Source organism: Bactrocera neohumeralis, unplaced genomic scaffold (assembly GCF_024586455.1).
Source record: "Bactrocera neohumeralis isolate Rockhampton unplaced genomic scaffold, APGP_CSIRO_Bneo_wtdbg2-racon-allhic-juicebox.fasta_v2 cluster11, whole genome shotgun sequence".
NCBI lineage: Eukaryota > Metazoa > Arthropoda > Insecta > Diptera > Tephritidae > Bactrocera > Bactrocera neohumeralis.
The window spans coordinates 13,975,421-14,000,118 of record NW_026089624.1 but is presented as its reverse complement, the minus strand read 5'-3'; the positions used below and the strand labels follow the sequence as shown (position 1 = coordinate 14,000,118).

The following is a 24,698-nucleotide window of genomic DNA, read 5'->3' as shown; positions in this document are numbered from 1 at the left end:
TCATAATGAAACTTGGTACACGTATTTCTTGGCTCCATAACAAGGCCCACAAAATGGCGAAAACCGAAAACCTATAAAGTGTCATAACTAAGCCATAAATAAAGATATTAAAGTGAAATTTGGCACAAAGGATCGCATTAGGGAGGGGCATATTTTGACGTAATTTTTTTGGTAAAGTGGGCGTGGCCCAGCCCTCTGCTAAGTTTTTTGTACATATCTCGGAAACTACTATAGCTATGTCAACCAAACTCTATAGAGTCGTTTCCTTCAGGCATTTCCATATACAGTTCGAAAATGGAGGAAATCGGATAATAACCACGCCCACCTCCCATACAAAGGTTATGTTGAAAATCACTAAAAGTGCGTTAACCAACAAACAAAAAACCTTAGAAACACTAAATTTTGCGGAAGAAATGGCAGAAGGAAGCTGCATCCAGGCTTTTTTAAAATTGAAAATGGGCGTGGCGTCGCCCACTTATGGACCAAAAACCATATCTCAAGAACTACTCAACCGATTTCAATGAAATTCGGTATATAATATCTTCGTGACACCCTGATAACAAGTGATATGGGTGAAATCGGTTCACAAGCACGCCTTCTTCCAATATAACGCTATTAAAAACTTTACTTTTTTATTTTGTTGACATCGTCCAAGCCTCTGCACCATATTGCAGGACGGGAATTATGAGTGACTTATAGAGTTTGGTTTTTGTTCGTCGAGAGAGGAGTTTGCTTCTCAATTGCCTACTCAGTCCGAAGTAGCACCTGTTGGCAAGAGTTATCCTGCGTTGGATTTCTAGGCTGACGTTATTGGTGGTGTTTACGCTGGTTCCAAGATAGACGAAATTATCTACGACTTATAAGTTATGACTGTTAACAGTGACGTGAGAGCCAAGTCGCGAGTGCGACGACTGTTTGTTTGATGACAGGAGATATTTCGTCTAGCCCTCGTTCACTGCCGGACCCATTTCTTTTGCTTCCTTGTCCAGTCTGGAGAAAGCAGAACTAACGGCGCGGGTGTTGAGGCCGATGATATCAATATAATCGGCATACGTCGGCTGCTGTACACTCTTATAGAAGATGGTACCTTCTCTGTTTAGTTCTGCAGCTCGAACTATTTTCTCCAGAAGCAGGTTGAAGAAGTCGCACGATAGGGAGTCGCCTTGTCTGAAACCTCGTTTGGTATCGAACGGCTCGGAGAGGTCCTTCCGGATCCTGACGGAGCTTTTCGTGTTGCTCAACGTCAGTTTACACAGCCGTATTAGTTTTGCGGGGATACCAAATTCAGACATCGTGGCATAAAGGCAGCTCCTTTTCGTGCTGTCGAAAGCAGCTTTGAAATCGACGAAGAGGTGGTGTGTGTCGATTCTTCTTTCACGGATCTTTTCCAAGATTTGGCGCATGGTGTTTTTATGCATTGGGCATAGCACACTTAAATACCAATCATTTCGTATGCTCCATAGGCCCCGGCCGCTTTGTTGTTCTTCAGGCGGGTAATTGCTATTCGAACTTCTTCACGGTCGGGTTCGCCTTCTCCTGGCGTTGTACGTTCACTGGCATTCAGCAGGATGGAGAAGTGTTCCCTCCATATTTTAAGTATGTTCTGGGCATCGGTGATGATCTAGATCACCTTTGGGGGTTCTACAAGAGTATACTTTGGTTGAGTAACCTTTTATTAGTCGCCGCATCTTTTCATAGAATTTAACATTACCCCTGTGGGCCAGCTTGCTAAGCCCTTCATACTCACGCATTTCGGTCTCTCTCTTTTTCTGTCTGCACATGCGTCTCGCTTCTCTCTTCAACTCTCGGTATCTATCCCATCCCGCTCTTGTTGTGGTTGATTGTAACGTTGCGAGGTAGGCAGTTTGTTTTCTCTCCGCTGCGACACGGCGCTTCTCGTCCTATCAGCTGTTCTCTTGCATTTTCCGAAAACCAATGGTTTCGGTTGCAGCTGTACGAGAGAAGTTTGTAATGCCGTCTCAGAGTTCCCTTATTATCAAAATGGGGGTCACTCATCCGAGGCTTGTATCTTTTCATTGGGGGTTATTTTTTTACGTGGCGGGTCCCAAACCCAGCGCACAACCCTATGTAGGGGACGTTCGCCTTCTCACTTCAGCTCGCCTTCAAACGGATGTTCTTAGGCTACCCAGAGGATACTTGGTTAAAGACCGGAAGTCGTGAGCTGCCAGAGCCATATGTAAAAGAATCGTTTCTGGTCATCACATATCTTTATATCTTCTATATAAAAATAAGATGGGTTGGGCTAGTATTAATACATATAATTAAAAGTATAATCATCTTAATTTCAAAAAATGAACTGCAGTTACCCAAATATAATCTTTGTTGTGTTTATATTATGTATTTAAATTTACTAAAGGACCCGCCCACGCTTTACTGTGGCTGACACATAGATAATACTACTACTACCATCTGTATGATTTCTATTAGTTAGATTATGACTATTAGTTAATGAGATATAGCATTTTTGTGAAGCAACTTGTGTTAGTTTAAAAAAAAGAAAGCAAAACCATTTCGTGTGTTAATATTCTTGGGAAAAAATAGTGTTGAATTTTGGCTTTGCATTACGAAATTCCACATTTGGAAAGATTTTTGCTAAATTAAAAAGACACGAAATGAGCACCGAGAACAATGACGCCCTAAAGAGGCGAAAGCCCTGTGGAAAGTGGGTGCCTCGTAAGTTCATAATCCAACAATAACAACTAATTGCTGATTCTCAAGAATGTTTGAGTGCTCTTCAATCGTAATTAAAACGAATTTTTGCGTCGGTGTGAAACAATAGAAACATTTCTCAATGGAGTTCAATCGATAGTCATTCTAGTGGACTGCACATGATGAAAATTGGCCGGCCAGTACCGCCGCAAACGCTACGTCCCGCAATTTTTAAATCTGTAATATCTTCGAATATATGCACTTAAATCATATGCTGTAAAGGGTCATAAAGATCTACATTTATTAAATCTATAATGTATTTAAGGTATTTAATTGGATAAGGATTAATACTGTATTGGTTAAAATCGCTTTGAGAATTAGTCATTATTTGTCGTGAAAAGTAAATGACAAAAAATGCTATTGTGGAATAATCATAAGAGATAGACATATTATACCATCGCCGAATTTTCTGTAGACCTTTTCAATGTATACAATACTTAGTACATTATTTTGATAAATTTCGTAGGGTTCAGTCTGCGTTTGCGATGGAAGCGGGAAAAACGTAATTATTTACATCACATAAGAAAGCTCTAAAATAACAGTGTTTCTCCACTATTTAGTGGATGTTATTGTACTTATAAACCGTCCTCTTCAATCATTCTACCTATTAAAAAAACCGCATCAAAATCCGTTGCGTAGTTTTAAAGATTTAAGTATACATAGGGACAGAAAAATCAATTTTCTTTTATACTATGTATTGATACTCAGTTGATGTTTATATTGATTCTTACTTACGAATACAACGAATTTATTTGTATAGTTTGTTCAACCGACTGTTACCAACAGCTCCAGCCAAGTACATACAAATTCAGCAGGTAGTTTATATCGAGGACCTTCCGCAAGTCCAGCACCTCGCAATGGTACTCGCCATGTTCCGATTCCAGCTATGTATCCACAAACTATGCATCAAAGCGTTGTTGTACAGCCATTCCCGCAATATCAGCGTCAGGCATTTCCTGCGCCATCGTACGCACAATACCCACAACCATTACAACCAAATTATCCATACCCATATCCCTCGTACTATCCTGTTCCTACACAGCGTGGTGCCGTTGGTGTTACAACTGGTGTTAGCAACACTATGACAGGTCCGAATGGTCCGATGCCGGGACCACCAGGCGCAACACAAACACAAATGCCATTGGCGCCCGGAACAGTGCTATCTGCAAGTGCAGTCCCAACTGGAACTAATCCAACGGTATTAGGCGTAGCTCCGAACACTAACGGACAGCAGGTGGCCGTTCAGTCAATTGTTGGTGTTGTACAAACGACATTACCCACACAAGCTGGCCAAAAGTCAACTCGTAGACGTCTCCATGCTATCAAAATAATTGACCCCAACACCAATAAGGATATCTTTGAAGATTATGATGGATCAAAGGTAAAGTCTATTCCTTTTTTTTGAATCATGTTTGCATTTAAATGTTTTTCACAGACATCGTCCAGTGCAGATATTGAGTATACCGAACAAAACATATATGTCCAACAACCGATTGTTATGGCTGAACAACTGCGTAGTATACCATATGAGATGATGGGTAAGTATTTTAAGATCATAGACGAACTTAGCTAACAGTACTCTGTATAATTTTTCAGACATGTCACACATATCTCGGGACGGATCTCTTAGTCAGACTCCAATTGTGTCTGCTATATCTGATGGCCCTTCCGTAGAAATCCTGACTTCGGTGCAAAAGCCCCGAAGTAAAAAGTGAGTTATTATCAAGTACATGAAAATTATGCATACCAACTCTGAAATAACACTTTCGAGAAAAACTCATGTGGAATTCGAAGATATATTTTCATTAAAATAAAACTTTGTGTGTTTTAAATTACTGAAATGCAAGACGGACAAACTTGGAATTTTTTGAGAATATACATATGTATGTACATTGAAAAAAAAATCGACTTTTCGAAAAAGCTAACTAAGCCTGAACCAGAAATTTAAAATTGGTTAAATTTTTTTTTTGGGATACACAAGGATTTCTTTTACACACCATTCTCCTTAAAAATTATTTTACAAATGATTTTTTTTTTCAGAATTCTTCCTATCATAAATCCAAAGGATGGAAATTCCGTGCACACTGCAGGTGAGTAAATGAAAAAATTTGTTTGAGTTAAGGGGCTATACCAGTGTGACGCATGAAAAATAAGGCGATTTTCTTGAATTTTTTTAAAAGAAAGTACTAGATTGAAAGTTTCGACGTTCTATGGACGTAATAAAGTATATTTTTAGCTATATTAAAAATATTGAAAAATAACGGAGTTATGTGCTGTCTGCGGAAGTGCCGACAAAAAAGTGCCTCAACTGCTGGCATGATTCCGGTCGAATGAGTAGCTGAAACAAAAAAATTCAAAATGTTTATTACACTTAAAAATATTTTCTATACAATGAACTACGATCCTTAAAAAATATCAAAAATTAAGAAAATGGCGTAGTTTTGAAAAAAAAAAATCGTTTTTTTTTACGAAAAAAATAGTCGTTTCTTTAATGCCAAATTGACAATTTTCAACCAATCAAAAAGTTCGTAGTCCATTGTATAGCAAATGTATTCAACTATACCCATTTTAATTTGAAGTCGATCGGTCAATTTCTCGTTGAGTTATGATGTCAGCAAATTTTGAAAAATGTTTCGAGAAATACGCGTTTAAAGTGCCATTTACGAGTATATATGTTTGCACCTCTGAGCGGTCGCTGTTTAGAAAGCTGCTATTCAAAAACTATTCAAGATAAGACCTTGTCGATTTAACAGGATATTTTTGAATATACTACATATAAGCTAACGAAAAAGCAAAAAAAAAAATTTTTGGAAAGTCTCACACTGGTATAGCCCTTTAAAGTAATAAATGTATCCCAATCCCTATCTCACATACTATATATTTTTTTCTTATTTTTTTTTTAAGTCGAGGTGAAGATTAATAGAATTATTTTAAATCTATTACAATTTGATACAACCTATGTTGATGTTGGCAGCAGATTTGGGATTTGAAATTTTAGAAGATATTATATTTCTTACAGCTAATATTAATGTAAAATTAATTTAATTATATCAAAGGTTCAACTAGTTAAAACGCTTACCCAGCCCTTTGTTAAAATAATTATAACTCAAGAACGGCTGAAAAGATTTGGCTGAACATTGATGGGGAGGTAGCTAAGAACCAGGGGACGGACATAGGATATTTTTTATTTCTTTATGTAAAAGTCAATACAATTCATAAATATTAAAATTATATTTCACATCCTAAGCTGAACACATGTAAGAATCATTTAAATATTTTATTAATTCAAAAAAAAAAAAATAATAATAATAAAAAAATAAAACAAAGCCAATGCGGGGATACTAATTTTCGTATGTATGCATACTTAGTAAATGGGTAATACTGATCAGATATTTTAAATATTAAAAAAAAAAATGGCATTGAAATTTTCGTCATCAAGGTAGTGGGGCTACTTTGCTAGATTATGGGCGGAGGACACAAATGCATTCATTACATACCAAACCCTACATCTAACATTGATTGATTAATATGAGGAATGCACCGCGATCTTTGGTCCATTGTGCCCTCTCCTACCTTACATAGACTCACCTAGCCCCAGCACATTGATGAAGTCCAATATTCTACCGGGTGCTAGTGAGGCTATGCGATCCCTATCCGGAAGTATTGATTCGAGGGCCTTAGTCCTGCGTCTACAGACTGCTGTGCAGTCAATCAGCAGGTGTTCCGGGGTTTCAGGCTCCAAGTCGCAGAACCGGCAGTTAATGCAAGAGGATAGTCCCATGTTGTACAGGTGCCTATTCAACTTGCAGTGGCCGGTATACCATGCGACCAGTAGCCTGAGCTTGTTCCTGGGGAGGTTTATTATAACCTTGAACCTGCTTAGATTGTATCCTCCCATTAGCAACTTGGCATGTCTCATACCACGCGTTTGATTAGGTGTACCTGGTTACGTTCTGCAAGGCTGTTCAGCCTCTCTCTGCACTTTGATTTCGTAAGAAGCGATCGCTTTTAGCGCCGCTTGGCTATCGCTGAGAATGGCTATTCTCTCATTGCGATAGTTGCGATGGAGGTTTATTTCTATACACCGACTTATGGCAAAAACTTCTGCCTGGAAAATGCTTGGGAACTCTCCCATGGGTATGGAGAGCTTAGTGCGTGGGCCCACGATCCCCGCACCGATTCCCTCCGACATTTTCGATCCGTCGGTGTACCACCTTAGCGTACTATTCCTCAGCATCAGTTCGAGATTGGAATCATTCCACTCGCCTTTGCTGCCGAGGGTGACCTTAAACTTCTTGAAGTTAACTGTTTTGGTAGTGCTGTCCGTCGGGAGGAGGGCTGATGGTACATCGCCACTTATCTTTTCCATCCTCTGGGACGAGATTACCCTACCTTTGCCCCACCCCTCTGCCGTTATTTGCAGAATTGTGTGCTTGGCCACCTGACCGATAACCAAATGAAGCGGAGTAAGCTCCGTCAGAACCTCCAGTGTTACCGTTGGACAGGTGCGCATTGCACCCGTCATGCAGACACAGGCTAGCCGCTGCAGCTTCGATAGCTTAGTCTTAACCGAAGTCTGCGACGCTATTGAGGCCCAAGCCACCGCCCCGTATGTGATTATTGGTCGCACTATCATGGTGTACAACCATCTGAGGATCCTTGGCTTACAGCCCCAGGACTTGCCCGCCAGCCGGTTGCACACCAATAAAGCTTTTGTTGCCTTGACCAGGGTCAGGTTTACATGCTGATTCCACCGCAACGTAGAGTCTAGCATTAAGCCTAGGTATTTGACACTTCCGGTCATTCCTATCTCTCTGCCCCCAAGTCTAAGATTCCTGAGACCGGGTAAGGACCTGCTCTCGTAAACGGGACTACGGTCGTCTTGGAGGGATTGATGTTTAATTCAACCTCTTTACACCACATCTTCGCCAGGCTTAAACTTCTTTGTATTAGGTCACAGAGAGTGTCTTCGCCTCTTGCTATAATTACAATATCGTCCGCATACCCTTGGCAGCGGATCCCATTGTTCGTTAGCAGTTCTAACAGGTCGTCTACAACTAGACTCCATAGCAGGGGTGATAACACACCTCCCTGTGGGCAGCCTCTTGTTGTGCCAAGACGAATCCTTTTGTCATCTACTGTGGTCTCAGCAACTCTGGTACGCAATACAGATTCAATCCATCTGCGCACCGGTGCTGCCACATTCCTTTTCTCCAGTGCCTTGGCTACACTTTAATGAGACGTGTTGTCAAAGGCACCTTCGATGTCCAAGAACGCGCAAAGCATCACCTCCATGCTCCAGTGAACTCTCTATTTCAGAGGTTATCTGGTACAGAGCAGTGTTAGTGGATCTACCAGCTCTGTAGGCGTGCTGAGCCGCATGCAGGGGTGCTCTCTTCAGCACTGTCGACCTTATTTCATGGTCCACGATCTTCTCCATGGTTTTTAGTAGGAAAGACGTTAGACTGATTGGCCTGAAGGATTTCGCCAATGAGTAGTCTTTCCTACCCACCTTGGGTATGAAGATCACCTTCGATGTCCTCCATACTTCAGGGATGCACGCCAATGCGAGTCTTTCCCTCAGCAGCCGGCAGTAAATACTGCTCCCCCTGTTGTAACAGCGCTGGAAAAATACCATCCACTCCCGGAGACTTGAATCTCTCAAACGAGGCCATTGCCCACCGGATCGAGTCCGCCGTAAAAAGCCGTTTGGCGGTACTCCAATCCTCGCGGGATGGCCTGTGTTCGATCAAAGGTAGACACTGGTCTTCCCGAACCGTCTCCGGGAAGTGCGCCCGCAGAAGCTCCGTCGCTCTGTCCTCTGCGCTGATCGTGAATGTCCCATCTCCTCTTTTGATTGCTACTACTGCGTCGTTGGTGCCTCTAGCCAGAGCTTTATGCAGCCGGGCCGCCTCTGGCGTTGAGGTAACGTTCTCGCAGAATCTCCTGAAGCTAGCCTGCTTTGCAGACCTGATCTCCTTATTGTATAAAGTGAGATAGCTCCTATATTCCTCCCAGACCCCCATACGCTTCGCTTTGTTGAATAGTCTGCGTACTTTTTTCCGGAGGTCTGATAGTTTCCTGGACCACCAGGGACTGTTTCGCCTGTCTGTGGTCACCTGTAGGGGGCAGCTGCCATGATAAGCGTTAATGATAGACTCGTTTAGCTTAGATAGCCTAACCTGCAAGCCTGGGCCTGACACGCTGTTATCGGTCTGCTCCCCCCTGCCCAATTCCTCACCTAGTATAACCCTGAAGGCATCCCAGTTCGCCTTCCGAGGGTTACGTCTGGGGGGGAGTTTCCTGACCTCTGCCTTTAGCGTGAACCTTAAAATCCTGTGGTCTGACAAGAAGGGCTCCGTGGAGACTCTCCATTGCGAGACCAATCCATTTGCAGGCTCAAGGTGAGGTCCAGTACTTCCCTCCTGTTAATAGTTACGAAAGTGGGTTCACACCTTACGTTTTCAATCGCTAGATTACTGCCTACAACATATTCTAATGGGACTCACCTCTCGCGTTGCAGTCGGTGCTACCCCATTCTGTGTGGTGAGCGTTTGCATCGCAGCCGATGATGAGGGGGAGCTTATGCCGTTTGCAGTGCTCTACCAGCCTTTCCACCGCCTCCGGGGGTGCCGTTGCTATTTCTCCCGGAAAGTATGCTGAGGCCAGGACGAGGTCTTTGCCCTCAGTATCCCTGGCCTGTACCGCCACCAAAACCTGTGTCAGAAACTCTGAAATGCAAAAAAAATCAATATTGCTTCTGACAACTATACACGTCCTAGGCCTCTCGCTAGAGAGGTCCCAGATTACCTTATTTGCCTCCGTCTTGAGGCCCTTTATCCCTCCCTTATAGACCCAAGGCTCTTGGATCAGCAGTGCGCCCAGTTTCTCCGCAGTGAACCTGCTTGTAATGACAGCTGAGGCTGCCGTCGCATGATGCAGGTTCACTTGGACAATTTCCATGACGTCGGCCATCATAGAATGGGCTCGAGGAGAGAGAGATCCTCTAACCGACACCCGCACTGCTTTCCATTGGGCCTCCTAGTCCGTCTAGGAGCTCCTGCGTTGAGGGTAGCTCCGTGTTCCGGCCATCTGCTGGGACGTCAGTGGTCGTTGCTGGCCCTGCCTGTCCGGACTTGCTCCCGCAGGGCTGCTCCGACAACTCGTCCACTTCCATTTTTGTTTCCTCCGGGGCGGACTCCGGCACTGCCGGGTTGTCGACGCCCTTGTCCTGTAGAGTCGCAGGCGTTTTAGCTTCCTTGCCCGCAGTGTAAACAGGCTTGTAGGGCCGCATGACGACCGTGCTATACCTGTAGAACAGGCGGAAGTTCGCGGCCCGGACATACTTATATGACTCATCGTTGATGTACAGGTCTAACCTCCATCCCTCAATGTCACCTAGCTTCTCCTTTTTGCTGCCTGCAACACACCAGGACGAGATACTGAGTCCCCGGTTCTGGTTCCTCACCAGGTTCAGGGCGTGCTCGTATGTCCTGTCCCCGCTCCGAGGGAGGAGGCACATCTTCCACCCTCTTCATGCAGAGGACAGGGCCCGTCCAGCCTCCCAGCTTTGGAGCGTGTTCCCTCAGCCAGTCGGCGGACGACTCGTCCAGGCAGTCTACCTGCATCATACCTCCTCTGAAGTCGATGCCCAGGAAGGACGCCGTGTAGTCCTCTCCTTCGGACGCCTCGTCTATCAGGATGTCCTGAAGCACGGTGAGCTCATCCGGTTTCAGCGACTCCGCCGGGTATTCGACAGGCAGGACAGCCATGCGGACGCCTCTGACAGCATCCGCATATCCGCGCCGCCCTTCCTCCACCCGGTGAGAAGCCGGTCCAGATGGTTGGCCCCCGGCTGCCTTTGTATCCATGCCTCGCACCCTTTTGGATCGAGGGGGCTCCTGCGGCGTGATTTGGCCGCTCTTCCTTTTTCCGGCTTAGGCGTGCGTGCCCGCGGGCAGTGCCCTGCTGCCGCCCCGCTTTACGGTCCGAGCTGTGCTGACCTGGCCATGGCTGATACCGCTGCCTTGCGCGCGAGCTGGCACGCTGCTGTTGTTGCCCATTGCCGGAGACGCGTCGTTTCCTTGGCCCTTGCTCCTCGCTAGAGCCTCCGCTGCCTCCGGGGATTTCCCGTCACGGAGGTGCCGTAGGTACCACTTCATGGTAGAACCACTCATACCTTTTCTGTGAGGGTCGTCGCACCCGCCGGGTTTGCCGGCTTCTGGGAGGGGGCGTTGCCCACCTCTTCTGCGCCTTCTCCTCCTTCTCCCTCTTGCGGCGTCAGGCTCTGCCTGATGCGACTCGCTCGAGGCAGACCCACTACACCTGCCGGTGGGGGACTTGGTGTCCTTAGTCTCCGCTGCAGCGGCACCAGGCGTTGCCACCAGGTGCGCTCCGCTGCAAGAGGGCACGTCGTCATCGTCCTCCCTGGCGTGCTCCTCAAACAGCGAACGCTCCTCTGGCATAAGAGCGTCAAGGAAGCTAAACTTCCGCCTAGCCCCTCGACCCCCCTTACCTTCCACTGCCTCGATCTCCTTCTTATTTTCCGCTATCGTTGTCCTTTGTCGTCGCCCTTGTCCGTCATCAAGTCCATTGTTTATGTTTGTTTTGTTGTTGTTGGTATTCATCCTGTTCTTTCGACCCTTGGCTCAAACAGGGTGAGCTGTCGGGTCTGTGTTCTTTATGGGGAACTGAAAGGTCCGCCACGCCAGAGCCCCTTGACGCGGTAAGGCCACCGTTACTTCCCAATCCGGCCCGGTGTTGGGAAGGCTCCGTTAGAATACAGCCACATTAACCTCCTGGCTGCAAAGTTTCAATGGGCACGGGAGTCGCATAACACCCTGGATAAGGAGGTGGTAGCTCTTGGTTAGCGCACGCATGCGGCATCCGACATCCCGCGTGGTCCGTGCTTAACAGCACCAACCGCGCAGGATTGGGGGGCGCCGGGTATGCCTTGCGCCTAAGCCCCTGCACCGCGACAAGGTGCCTACCATCTAACATAAAAAATAGCGGAATAACTGCAGTGTTGATAAGAAGGTATATTATAATTTGATATATTCACAAATATTTTCGAAGCATTGGGCAAAGCAGTGCAATATTTAAACGGAAACGATGAAGTATATGCGCACAATTCAAACTGATCCTCAAAAATAATACAATTTCTAAATATACAGAGGTGTTGTGGAATCTGATAGTTGTCGGAAACTGCAACAAAGCAAGAAGATAGTCGCTGACAGATTTGAAATGTAAGTTAAGAAATAAAGTTATTTTATTGTAACAAATTAATTTATCTTTATTTCTATAGGAGAAAACATAAGAATAAAACACGAAATGTGTTAATTATTGACTTTTAGCAAAAATGCGGATATGTCAGGGGGGAGCCTGCTTTATAGGCTTTAAAAATCGATTTTTTTTTTTGAGGGTTTTGTGGTGAAAAAAAGTAGGGTTTGACCAAAAAATTGTACATTATGTTGTTAAAACATATGTTCAAACATAACTTTTTTTGGCCCTAATTCCATACGACGTCAAGTTTTTTTTCTATTTTGCCCGCCAATTAAGAAAAATCGTAAAAATCAAAGTCAAAGTTTTTGCTTTCTACACAAACGCTCATATGTACATATATCTGCTAGGCGCTCAGTCACTATTTCTCTTCTAGCTTCGACAATTCGAATTTCCATCTATAACTTTGGGGACATATTAGATAATTTTTAAAGAGATCTTACCAAAATCGATTTTCTGAAGCTTCTAAAGCAGGCTCCCCCCTTAAAGAAATGCGTCGTTATTCATTCGATAAATGTTATCTCCTAAATTCTTCCTTTAAATCGGAACTCATTAAAAATTTAAATAGGATGTTTTCCAAATGTATTCATTTGCAAGTTTGGTCACATTATTAAACCGCGTATTCGAATATTGGTTTTGCGTATGTTCGAAAAGACAAAAATCCAAACAGATTCCGTGACACCAATGAAAATCAAAATTGATTTGCAATTCTGACTACTTATAGCAATTCTGTTTTGGATTCCACAACACCCCTGATTGGGAATGGTAGAATTGAACTGCAACCAACCAAACAATGGATAATATCTGGCTCAGTAATCATTCGATGAACATTATACTACCTGCAACCCTGATCTCAAACTGATTCAATAGCCTTGTCAGCAGACTTTTTGGTCTTTGCATGCTTGAGGATTGTTCATAATGGGCAGTCCACTAGGCTGTTTATTGAACTCAGTGTGAAATGGTGGAACCATTTTTCTTTGTTACACCGACACAAAAATTCGGTTTTATTACCATTAAAGAGCACATAACACTCTTCAAATCAAATCTTTGTGATGAACTTGCGCGACACCCACTTTTTCAGAGCTTTCGAATTTTTAGGACGTCCACTGCCTTCATTGTCCTCGGTGCTTATTTCACCTCTTTCCAGCTTATCAAATATCTTTTCAACGGTTGATTACTTTTGGTGCAGAGCTCAAATTCAACAGTATTTTCCACCAAAAAGCAATTATTTATCAACTTTTTTATCCACTTTTTTGTAAACTAACACAAGTTGCTTTACCTAAAATGCTATATCTTATTAACTAATAGTTCCTTAGTTGCCAAATTTATATACGTATCTGTTAAAGATAGGGGCTGACTAATCATATACATGGTATTAGTGGTACCATCTATGTATCAGCCACAGTAAAGCGTGGACGGGTCCTCTAGTTAAAAATAAAATCGGTTCACTAGTTTAGGAGTTTATCTCGGACAAACAACGTGACACCTACTTTTTATATATAAAGAAATATATATGTATATGTATTTAGATAAATACGATTACAACGTATTAGATAACATCTCTTAAGCCAATTCTGCCTTACCGGCTTTGAATTTAATTTTTGATTTTATACACCGATCTCATAGTTTAGCTCGGTGAGTAGCAACACTGACAAAAATCTCAATGAGATGCAGTCTGACACGATATAACGCGAACATGTATGTGCTATTCCGAAGGTAACACCTCTTGGTACTCGAGGGCTTTAACCCATTCAGGACGGAGTTTTATTTTAAAATCGAAAGAAAGGGGCAAAAATACTGAAATCAGTTTTAGGGTGCTTGGAAACTACCTTCCTGACATGGTCGCTGGTTTGCGATTGCTTACAGCCATAGAAAATCATGTTTTCCGCTAACGGCACCAAAATTCTTTTAGAGACCGCTCATTGTATTTATATTCATAACATATTGTTACTGTTATTCTAAGGATTTTTTAGAAGACTTATCCACTTTTGCGACTTGCGGTTGAAATCGAATAAGACTAAAAATTTAGCGCACTGTGTCCAGTCCAAACCAACTTAGAAGATAGGATAGTAAAAACAATTCATAAATTAAAAATACAGCGAAAGCTCTATTAAATTGACGCTCTATTAAGCGGACATCTCTATTAACCATGCACATTGTTAATGTTTATTAAGTACAATTTATTAAGCGGACAGCTCTTATTAACTGGGCAGAAAGGCTGCTAACCAGACATTGAGAAAGCAGCGTTCAATTCGTTATTTTTTGCAATGAAATTTATTTGTATGAACATATTCAAAATTAAACCTAAAGTAAAATCCCTTGGATTCTTTTACTGTCAAAAACGTTTTCGCCTTTATTCGTAAATAAAATTTTCACTGTATTAAATAGTTATATGAATAATAGTATATAAAAATGTATACCACAGCAACTCGCGGCGGAGCATATTGAACAGAGGAATAGTGGCTAAATTTAATATACTGAGTTGATGCGGATGGTGTCATGTGTAGAAGTTCACGCAAGTGAGAAAAGTTCTCTGATTGCCATTCACTTGGGAGGGGCCAAAAACGATTCTTGTACATATGACTCAAGCAGCTCACAACTTCCGGTCCTAGACCAAGTATCTCTAGGTAGCAAAAGAAAATTCGTTTGAAGGCGAGCTAAAGTGAGAAGGCGAAACATCCTTTTCACGCAGGGTTTGGGACCAGCCACGTAAAAAATGCCCGCAATGAAAAATTACTAACAGCCTCGGTTGAGAAACGACCATGGCAAACGCGTTACGAATAACGATTTAAACGATTTAAGGGCATGCACCTGGAACCTTGAACGCTGACATCACCGCCGTCCGAGAAACGTTAGAATGCTATGTGGCATTTACTACAGGGGCCCTATTCTGTATCTCGATTCGAAAATGTATTCTATTCGAAATTCGGATCTACTTTATAATTATACGACAGTTGTACCACCCTGTGCCAGAGTAAATACGTACAATTTTCGTTTTTGCTTTCTACAACTCAAAAGCTAACGAATATTTTATTCGAAAATTGGCTTGAAAATCCGAAAATCGAATTACAGAATATGAAAAATCCGAATTCGAGTAAATTGTTTTTCGAATCGAGTTACAGAATAGGCCCCCTGTGGCCATATAAAAGAGCGCAAATTCGGTGTGGGATTCGTGGTGGGAGAAAGACTCCGTCGTTGAGTACTGTCATTCACCCCGAGGAATGAACGTCTAGCCACAATCCGCAACAAAGCGAACTGTTCAATAAAACGATGTGACCAAAGACGCCGTCTATGCGCGCTTGGAACGCACATACGAGTGCTGTCCCCGCCACGCCAGGGTGGCCAAGGAAGGTATCTGTGGCACAATGGTCGGTAAATTAAGCCTTCATGAAGAAACATCCCCAAATGGGTTGATTTACGGAAGACCCGTCTCCAGTGTTTTAATGAGCGTGCGCTCCGAGGTCCTAACCTCGACTCGGACCATTATCTTGTTGCAGCCAAGATATGCACCCCCCTCAGTGCAGCCAAAAATGTACGTCAACAAGGTTCGACATCGAGAAGCTACAATCAAAACAGACAGGCGACCGATTTTCTACTGGACTTGTATTCCTGCTTTCTGAGAGCATTCGTCAACAACTCGGTATAAGGGAACTGTGGGACGGCTTTTCATACTTACCTACAGCTGCAATCGAAAGTATTGGTTTTAGGAAAACGCAAAAGATAAGCTGGTACGATGAGGAGGGCCATGTTGCAGTGGAGAGAAAGCAGACTGCCTTCCTCGCAACGTTGCATTCGTCCACGTTCGGGATGGGATAAATACCGAGAGTTGAAGAGGGAAGCGAGACGCAGTTGCAGACAAAAACAGAGATAGGCCGAAATGCGTGAGTATGAAGAGCTTAGCAAGCTGGCCTACAGGGGTAATGTAAATTCTACGAAAAGATGCGGCGACTAATAAAAGGCTTCTCGACCAAAGGATACTCTTGTAGAACCCCTACTTAAATTATGGCGAAAGCACTTGTCCAGCCTGCTGAATGTCAGTGAAAGTATAACGCCAGGGGAAGGTGAATCCGATTCCTCAATCGATGACGACGGAGCAGACGTTCCATTGCCCGACCATGAAGAAGTCCGAATAGCTATTGCCCGCCTAAAGAACAACAAAGCGGCGGAGGCTTATGGATTGCTGGCCGAGGTATTCAAACACGGCGACAAAGAACTGATAAGAAGCATGCTTCTTTGAAGAATGTGGTCGGACGAAAGCATGTCCAACGATTGGAATTTAAGTGTGCTTTGCCCAATCCACAAAAAGGTAGTAGACCCCACAATCAGCGCCAACTACCGTGGGATAAGTCTCCTCAACATCGCAAATAAGGTTCTTTCGAGCGTATTGTGTGAAAGCCCACCGTCATGAAACTGATTGGAGCTTATCAATGTGGCTTTAGACCTGGAAAATCAACAACCGACCAGATATTCACCATGCGCCAAACCAGCATCAACATCAACAATAATGTCAGCCGCGAAATCCAATCCCAAGGAAGAGGAAGACCTCCACTCCGTTGGAAAGACCAGACGGAGAATGACCTGGCTCGCTTGAAAACTTTAATTGGCGCCACATAGCAAACAAGGAGAAAGGACTGCCGTTCTGTTGTTAACTCGGCTATAAACGCGTAAGCGGTGTCTACGCCAGTAAAGAAGAAGAAGAGCTGATGTGGAAAAACCTCAACCAGAAGATCGGGATGAATTATATCAAGATAATGGGATTTAAAATAAGGTCTATATCCAATGCTAAAGCGTTAATTTAATTTAAAATCACACATTTGTGTACTCCAAACCGTCAGAAATCACTATACAAAGCATATTGGGATCGAAAAGAGGTGTTGGTATACTCGCGAACATATTTTCAAACAATTTTAGAAGTAAATTAAATTAAAATGACCAACAATACTCGTTCAGTTAATTTTGCTATATCTTATATATGGACTGATATATATAGTATAAGACCAACCGGAAGTTTGAAGCTTTTATCTTTGGCATATGGGAATTATTGAGCCGATTTTACGTATGTTTGGCAATATTGTAAGGATGATTCTGAGTTTCATTAAGGTGGTGATGGTATGTGACCTAAATATAGAGTCATGGACAGATAAATAGCACACTTTGAGCATGTAATGTAATAAAAATCCTTTTTTAATAGCATAGTATAAATTGTGGAATTAGTAAGTTGTGTACAAAAATTTAAAAAGATTTTTTCAATTTTTATTTAAAAAACTCAATCGGTTTCAACATAGCAGTAGCACACTATTTTTTTTGTATATTTATAAGAAATGTTTTAAATCTTATTGCTTTAGTTTATTTTCAAAAGTGTTGACATTGTCGGGACAAACTCTCCACTAATTTCTGGCACCTACTTTGTGGATTTGCGTACCATGCACCTTCGATCCCAGTCCAAAGTTCCTCAGCCTCCATCTCTGGTCCAACGGCGTACCCAGAACGGACGTGAATGCTATAGCATTCATTTTCATACTGATGCAAAATGACGTGAATGCTATAGCATTCAAATTTTAAAGCCAATTTTTATTCATTTAGTTTTATACAATCTTAAGTTTTTGTAATTAATACACATTTCAAAATAATGAACAATTGGTTCATTAGATACTTTCATATTATTTTATCTTTTCTCCGTGTATTTACAAACTCTTATAATATATGTCTAATTAGATTTCAGATATTACAACTAGTTTAAAAAATAATTGCCTATATATTTTTGCAGCTACCTAGAATTTTTTGCGTACGCCGCGAACGTGTTAACGGTTTTTGTGGTGTTTCTGGAGTTATATGGCCTACACCGGGGACGATGGACAACTGGTTTGTCATCGGATCCAATACGATTCACCTTTGTTTTAACGCTTCAAAGTACTTTTTCCAAAATTCTACAACGTTTACTCAATGTTCATTGACAAAGATCAGCTGTGCAATGTTTTTTTTCACTTATTCGTCCAAACAATTGAATGTCACTAAAAGTCCTTCGTATAAGTCTACTTGATACGCCAAAAATAAATTCCTAAATTAATTCAGCCGTGATTTCTCGAGAAGATACAAAAGGATCAGCCTACCTTTTTCTGATGATGGCTCTATCATCATGTTCCGTTGTTTTACGTGCAATGTGAGCTTGTATACGATTTTTATCGAACATAATTTTACCATTCTGAGTTTAAGGAGTAAGTCAACCGGATGATCTGATTATGATATTAGGTATATGGGGGCTATGGGAAGTTTTCACCACATTTTATCCATTTTTGGCACAAAAATTCACCGTTAATAAAAAAACAGGCTCGTATTAAATTTGAAATATTATTATTATTAAATTAGATTATTTGAAAAGAAAAAACTCTATATCGAGTTACACGTGATTCCCAAGGCGAAAAAACAAGTGCAGTGATTCCGACTTCCTGTCTCACATATGTGCGGTACAAAGTCACCTCAAAGTTCGAAAATCTTTATATTAATTATATGGTCCGATCCAACCCATTTTTGACATACAGACATACCATTATCAGAGAAGGATTGTCCCTTAATTCCAGTATATATATCACACATTGACCGCCATTTTCATCAAGTCAACTATACAACGATCAACAGTTTTTATTGGATTTAAACAATTTTTGGTCGTAAGGTGGCACACACTAAAAACATTATTCATGCAAAGTTTTATCCCGTTGTATATATTGCTTTTTGATTTGTGTACTGGAAACTGAACGAATCAAGTGGAATTTAACATTGTGCTATATGGGAAGTAGGCGTGTTTGTTGTTCGATTTCGTCCATTTTAACAATGTGGCATACAAATGTAAGAAGAATGTCATATACTAAATTTTGGCGAAATGGGTGGGTTGGGTCCCGGTAAATGGGATTTCACCTGAAATTGGGCGGCGCCACGCCTATCGTCCAATTTTTACAGGGTAACATAAAGTTTTCTCAACCCATCGTGGTGGTAAAATTGATGTCTCTGGCGTATTTAGTTATTGATTTATCGTGCTTTTAGTAGTTTTTAACAGTACCGTTATATGGAAGTGAGCGGGGTTATCCTCCAATTTAATCCATTTTAACAGTAGAAGATCTTATAAGATTTGTACTCAGCAAATTTGGTTGTTGTAGCTTTAGTGGTTTAGCAGATATTCCCACTTTTCCAAAAACTTTTGTCCACAAGTGCCCTTTGTAACTGCGATCCTCTGTACCAAATTACAGCTTTATATTTTAATTTAGCGATTTGTGCGCGTGGCAGTGGTCCGATTACGCCCATCTACGAACTCGATTTTTGTACTAAGCAACCCACATACCAAGTTTCATCGAGATATGTAAATTTTTACTCAAGTTAGAGCATGCATGGACAGTCAACCGCAATTGGCACACATAATCATAAGAAGCAAAAAGAGCTTATACAATTGACAAAGTTCTTTAAAAGGCTAAAAAGGGCTAAAAATATCGTTACTTGTTTATTATCCATTTAAGTAAAAAATAACAAATAGCAACTCACGAATAATTAATATTAATTGAAAAACATGACATTACATCTGCGTACCATACTTTCTACAAGCTTCTCGCACCTCTCCTTTGGGATGAAGTACCAAGCTTCCTTAATACCTTCCCATAAATGCTCAAAATTTGAGAAATTTTTAGGCGCAATTTTAATTTTAACATCGTTCCACAGGTTTTCTATTGGATTAAGGTCAGGGCTTTGCGCTGGCCAATCCGAAACATTTATTTTTTCTTTCATTAGCCAATCCTTTGTGACCTTCGCTGTATGCTTAGGGTCGTTATCCTGCATTAAAGTCCAGCGAAGGGGCATGCAATTAAAAACAAATGGTTTCATTTCGTTCCCTAATTTGTCTAAATATTGATACCGATCCATTTTTCCGTTAATGCGAATAATTGGGACCACGCCATGCCAGGAAAAGGCATCCCATACCATAATATTTCCGCCTGCGTGTTTTATCGTCTTTTTTGTGTACCTGGGATTCAACGATTGACCTTTAGGACGATGAACAGTACTTTTTCCATTAGGGCCCATTCTATTAATTTTAGTTTCATCCGTCCATAGTACATTTTTCCAAAAAATTAGATCTTTATCGCGATGTGTTTTTGCGAAACATAGCCGATTTCGGATGTGCCGTTTTGACAGGAGTGGTTTTTTACGACTCAGGCGCCCAAAAAGTTGTGCATCATTTAAACGTCTTCCAACAGTCTTCCGCGATATATTTAATTCTTCATTGATTTCCTGCATTATTTGTCTTGAAGACTTCAAACGGTTAGGCCTTGCTTTTCCGGACTATGGCTCTATCTTCAGTAATTGTTGTCTTTCGCGGTGGTTGGAGTTTTTTTTTTGTTTTTGGTCAAATAGATTTCATTGGCTTTAATGAGTTTAAGGTCATTATAAACCATTTTCCGGGAACAATTCAATTAAACAGCAATTTCGGCAACAGTTTTCCCGGATTTCTCCATATTCTGCATAACACGTCGTTTTTCCGGAGTACAGTGCTTACCACGGCCCATTTTCACTTGAATTAACTCACTTTGTTGTAGACAGCCTTAATTTGTTATAAAAAGTCACGTTTGATTTTCACTTTCAAAAATTGTGCTATTTGAATGACCACCTCAAAAGAATGCAATATTTCAACAAACTGATACAAAAACCACGCGAACCACTTGTATGGAAAACTTTCACATTTGACAAGATATATTCACGAAATTTGGTATATATTATTTTCTAAGGCAACAATGTAATCTCCGAAGAAATTGTTCAGATCGGTTAACTATAGCATATAGCTGCCATACAAACTGAACGATCGGAATCAAGTTCTTGTATGCACAACTTTCACATTTGATAAGATATAATGGGTTGTCAAAAAAGTCTTGCGGTATTTTCGCTAGTTGGCGCTGAAAACGCGTACTTCTAGTTTTATTCGTCGCATCGGGTCATGCTATCCTTTTTTCGAAACATTTCACGCGCTAACACGTGTTTGATTGATTGTCGTTTCTTTTAAGTCGTTCGTGAGTTATGGCGTCGCAAACATGGAGCAAAATAACGAGAAAATACGGCATATTTTACAGTACTACTACGATAAAGGCAAAAATGCATCTCTAGCCGCCAATAAAATTTGTGCAGTTTATGACCCGATACAGTTTCTATTTCCACCGCACAACGATGGTTTCAACGTTTTCGTTCTGGTGTAGAGGTGGTCGAAGATGCGCCACGCTCCGGAAGGCCTGTCGTCGAAAATTGCGATAAAATCGCTGAATTGGTCGAAAGAGACCGGCATAGTAGCAGCCGTCGCATCGGTCAAGAGCTGGGCATGAGTCATCAAAAATTCATTTCAATAAAAAAAAAATTCAATAAGAATACCGCAAGACTTTTTTGACAACCCATTATTAACGAAATTTGGTATATGTTATTTTCTAAGGCAACAATATAATCTCCGAAGAAATTGTTCAGATCGGTTAACTGTAGCATATAGCTGCCATACAAACTGAACGATCGGAATCAAGTTCTTGTATGCACAACTTTCACATTTGAAAAGATATATTCACGAAATTTGGTATATGTATATTATTTTCTAAAGCAACAATGTAATCTCCGAAGAAATTGTTCAGATTGGTTAACTATAGCATATAGCTGCCATACAAACTGAACACATAGTTACTAACAGAAATGCACCTGTGAAGGGTATTTAGCTTCGGTGCAACCGAAATTAACGTTTTTTCTTGTTTTTAAGGTACTTTTATAATGACACTCTTATAGAACCCTTTGTCACTATTGGGCAAAAAATTAGATACTCGCTTCTCTGGAATCAATTTTTTCTTCAGTAAAGTCATTCGCTACAGACAAGTTTTAATCACTTGGTGCGGACTATAAGAATCTTCCTACCAAGCTGCCAGAGCATCTGGCAAGGCACTATCGATGTGGCTTTGTCTCAATGGAACACTTTCATACAGTTTTCTATTTTTTCTTATTATCAGATAGAGAAATTTATATCTCGCTTCCAACTACTAGAAAAAATATCTTGTTCCTTAGATTTTGTAGAAAATTGAATGCTCTACAAAAAAGGTCTCCACGATTTTTTCGTAAACACAACCGTTTAAAAGATATTAACGGTTGAAGTTTGATTATTTTTGGGAAAATTTTTATTTCTTATGAATTTTATAACTCAATGAAAAAAATCGTTATGAATGATGAAACTCATAAGTTTTTGAAGAGGCTTTCTTAGAGGTGTCTAGGAACCTATTTTTTTAGAGTATCAAACGAAAAAAAATTTTTTTGTCCACCTTAATATGCATTGATGTTTGACGATGAATATCTCGTAAACGCTTAACTTAATCGAAAAATCTTAGAAGACCATTTTTATAGAGCACTAAACTTCCTACAAAACAATAATAATAATAATAATAATAATAATAATAATAATTTTTTTTCATTGAGTTATAAAATTCATAAGAAATAAAAAATTTTCCCAAAAATAATTAAACTTTAACTGTTAATATCCTTTAAACGGTTGGGTTTACGAAAAAATCAGCACAGATCTTTTTTGTAGAGCATTCAATTTCCTACAAAATCTAAAGAACAAGATAGTTATTCAAGTAGTTTGAAGCGAGATATACATTTTTCTATCTGATAATAAGAAAAAATAGAAAACTATATGTAGGAGGACCTTCCCGTTACAATTAAGAACTCATGCTTGGAGAGGCTTTCTTAGAGGTGTCTAGGAACCTTTTTTTCCGAGTACCAAACGAAAAAAAAAAAAATTTTTTTGAATCACCCTAGTGTACAATATAAGAAAAATTAAAAAAAAATGTTAAGCTAATCCTTTGATTGTTTTCCTTTTTTTTTACTTATAACTGCTTCCAACCTCCTTGGCATTGATCCTACTAAATTTGACACTACTTCCGGGGAAATTTTGAAATATTCCTCTTGTAAAATGTTCTTCAGAGAACTGGTTTAATACCCCTTTTCCTTATTTAACAGTCCAAATGTTTCCACTGATGCTCTATAGGGTTAAGGTCATTGTGGTTTAGGAGTACGGTAAAGCAATCATTCCTTTACTATTCTTGCCGTATGCTTCTTTAAAAATGTTAAGATAATCAGTTTTGTTCATTGTGCTATCAATAAACAGCATCCTGCCCCCTTCACTTGTCGCCACGCACCCCCAAACCATCACCGAACTTCAACCATGCTTTACAGCGGATATAATTGGGATACTCACAACGTGTCATAAAGCATCGTAAAATCATAAAATCATAAATTTTTATACTAGTTTAAAAAATTTGTTGTTGGATTGCATACTAAAATAAGTTTACGCAAATACAACTCTGAACGCTATGTTTTCGGATCGTTTTAACTTATAACTTTATGAGACTGGGTTTCACATAAATGTTTTTTTGTTTCTCTAAACTTTAATTTTCTTTAAGAAAACTTCGAAGTTGTTTTCATCAGAATAAAATACATAACCAAAGACCATTTGCATGCAATGCTTACCTGATCGTTCTGGCTCTAACGTTAAGTCCGGATGTTATGAATCCTTTTTTTTACGGTAGTAACAGTAGGATCAAACTGATCGTAATTCTTTATTACTGAGCCGTTTTGGTAACGTGGTCGATCTTCTAATGCACCTACCGTTTTTCACTTATCAATAATTTCTTTTTCTCACTGTACCTTTTCCAATTATCGAAGCAATTACCCGTAAAGATTTCCCCCTTTCTTAAAATATACCACTAGTTTTCTTACCTCAAGTGAAGTAGACTTGGCTTTTACGTCTGAAATTCTGAGTATATTTGGTTTTGTTGACGTTGTTTTTGTTTTTATGGAATTTTTTTGGAATGCTGTTAATTTTTTGTAAGAAAAATATGTTTTTATACTGAAATTGAGGGTGAAATGTATTAGGTGTATGCTTTCTTTTGATGCTGATAGTATCTAAAATGTCTTATGTAAACCTGGTTTGCAGATGATTTCCTGAAATATATTCGAAATCGGAATAATTGCCATAATAAAAATATCCAGAGAATTTTAAAGCAAATACTGAAACGAAAAAATATTTAATTTTTCATATTTGATTTAGTAATGCTTAAAATTTGAAATTTTTTCTTCATAAGTTTTATAATTTAGTTGTCACGTTGGTGATTTAGAATTTTCTTTATCTTACAAAATATCTAACTACTTGTATAGGTGTGCAACCATATATACACAAATACATACGTATGCTACTTTGAACGATGATTAAAAAATTTGTCGTATCACGAACTTTTAATCGACTATGCTGTATTCTGCTCTGTGTAGTGAACAGTTGAGTGCATAATTGAGAGTGATCCTACATTTTTTTTTGTGCTGTATGCAGCATTAAAATTTCTTGTTCTGCTTCAACAAATGCTTTACTGTTGCGCTGAGTTAGTGTCTCCTAGTTGCTGTCCCAAAAATGTTTCAATAATATAGTGTTTTTGACATTCTTTTGCAAATTGGTAATGATGTACATATAGATACAATTAGAACTATTTTGTGGAAATAAATGAATGTGGTGTTTACATACATATATAATTGTGATACAAGTCAATATGTATTTTAGCGATAAATACCTTCTGCAATATAATTTTATAAATTGGAGAAGTTGTTAGCAGAAGCGATGAGCACTAATAGTGAAAACGGTATTA

General features: G+C 40.3%; 1 protein-coding gene across 6 annotated transcripts in view; it reads left to right on the top strand.

The window, feature by feature from the left end:
- The window catches only part of LOC126766091 (eukaryotic translation initiation factor 4 gamma 3), an 89,465-nt gene that overhangs the window by 47,389 nt on the left and 17,378 nt on the right, over positions 1–24,698 (top strand). For 5 of the 6 annotated variants that reach the window (XM_050483846.1, XM_050483845.1, XM_050483847.1 and 2 more), the window contains exons 4-7: positions 3,491–4,111; positions 4,166–4,268; positions 4,327–4,441; positions 4,771–4,820. In XM_050483846.1, coding sequence (XP_050339803.1) covers positions 3,491–4,111; positions 4,166–4,268; positions 4,327–4,441; positions 4,771–4,820 — 889 coding nt within the window. Of the gene's footprint in view, positions 1–3,490; positions 4,112–4,165; positions 4,269–4,326; positions 4,442–4,770; positions 4,821–24,597; positions 24,693–24,698 lie in introns of those variants that run through there. The other variant, XM_050483848.1, reaches the window with a different exon arrangement.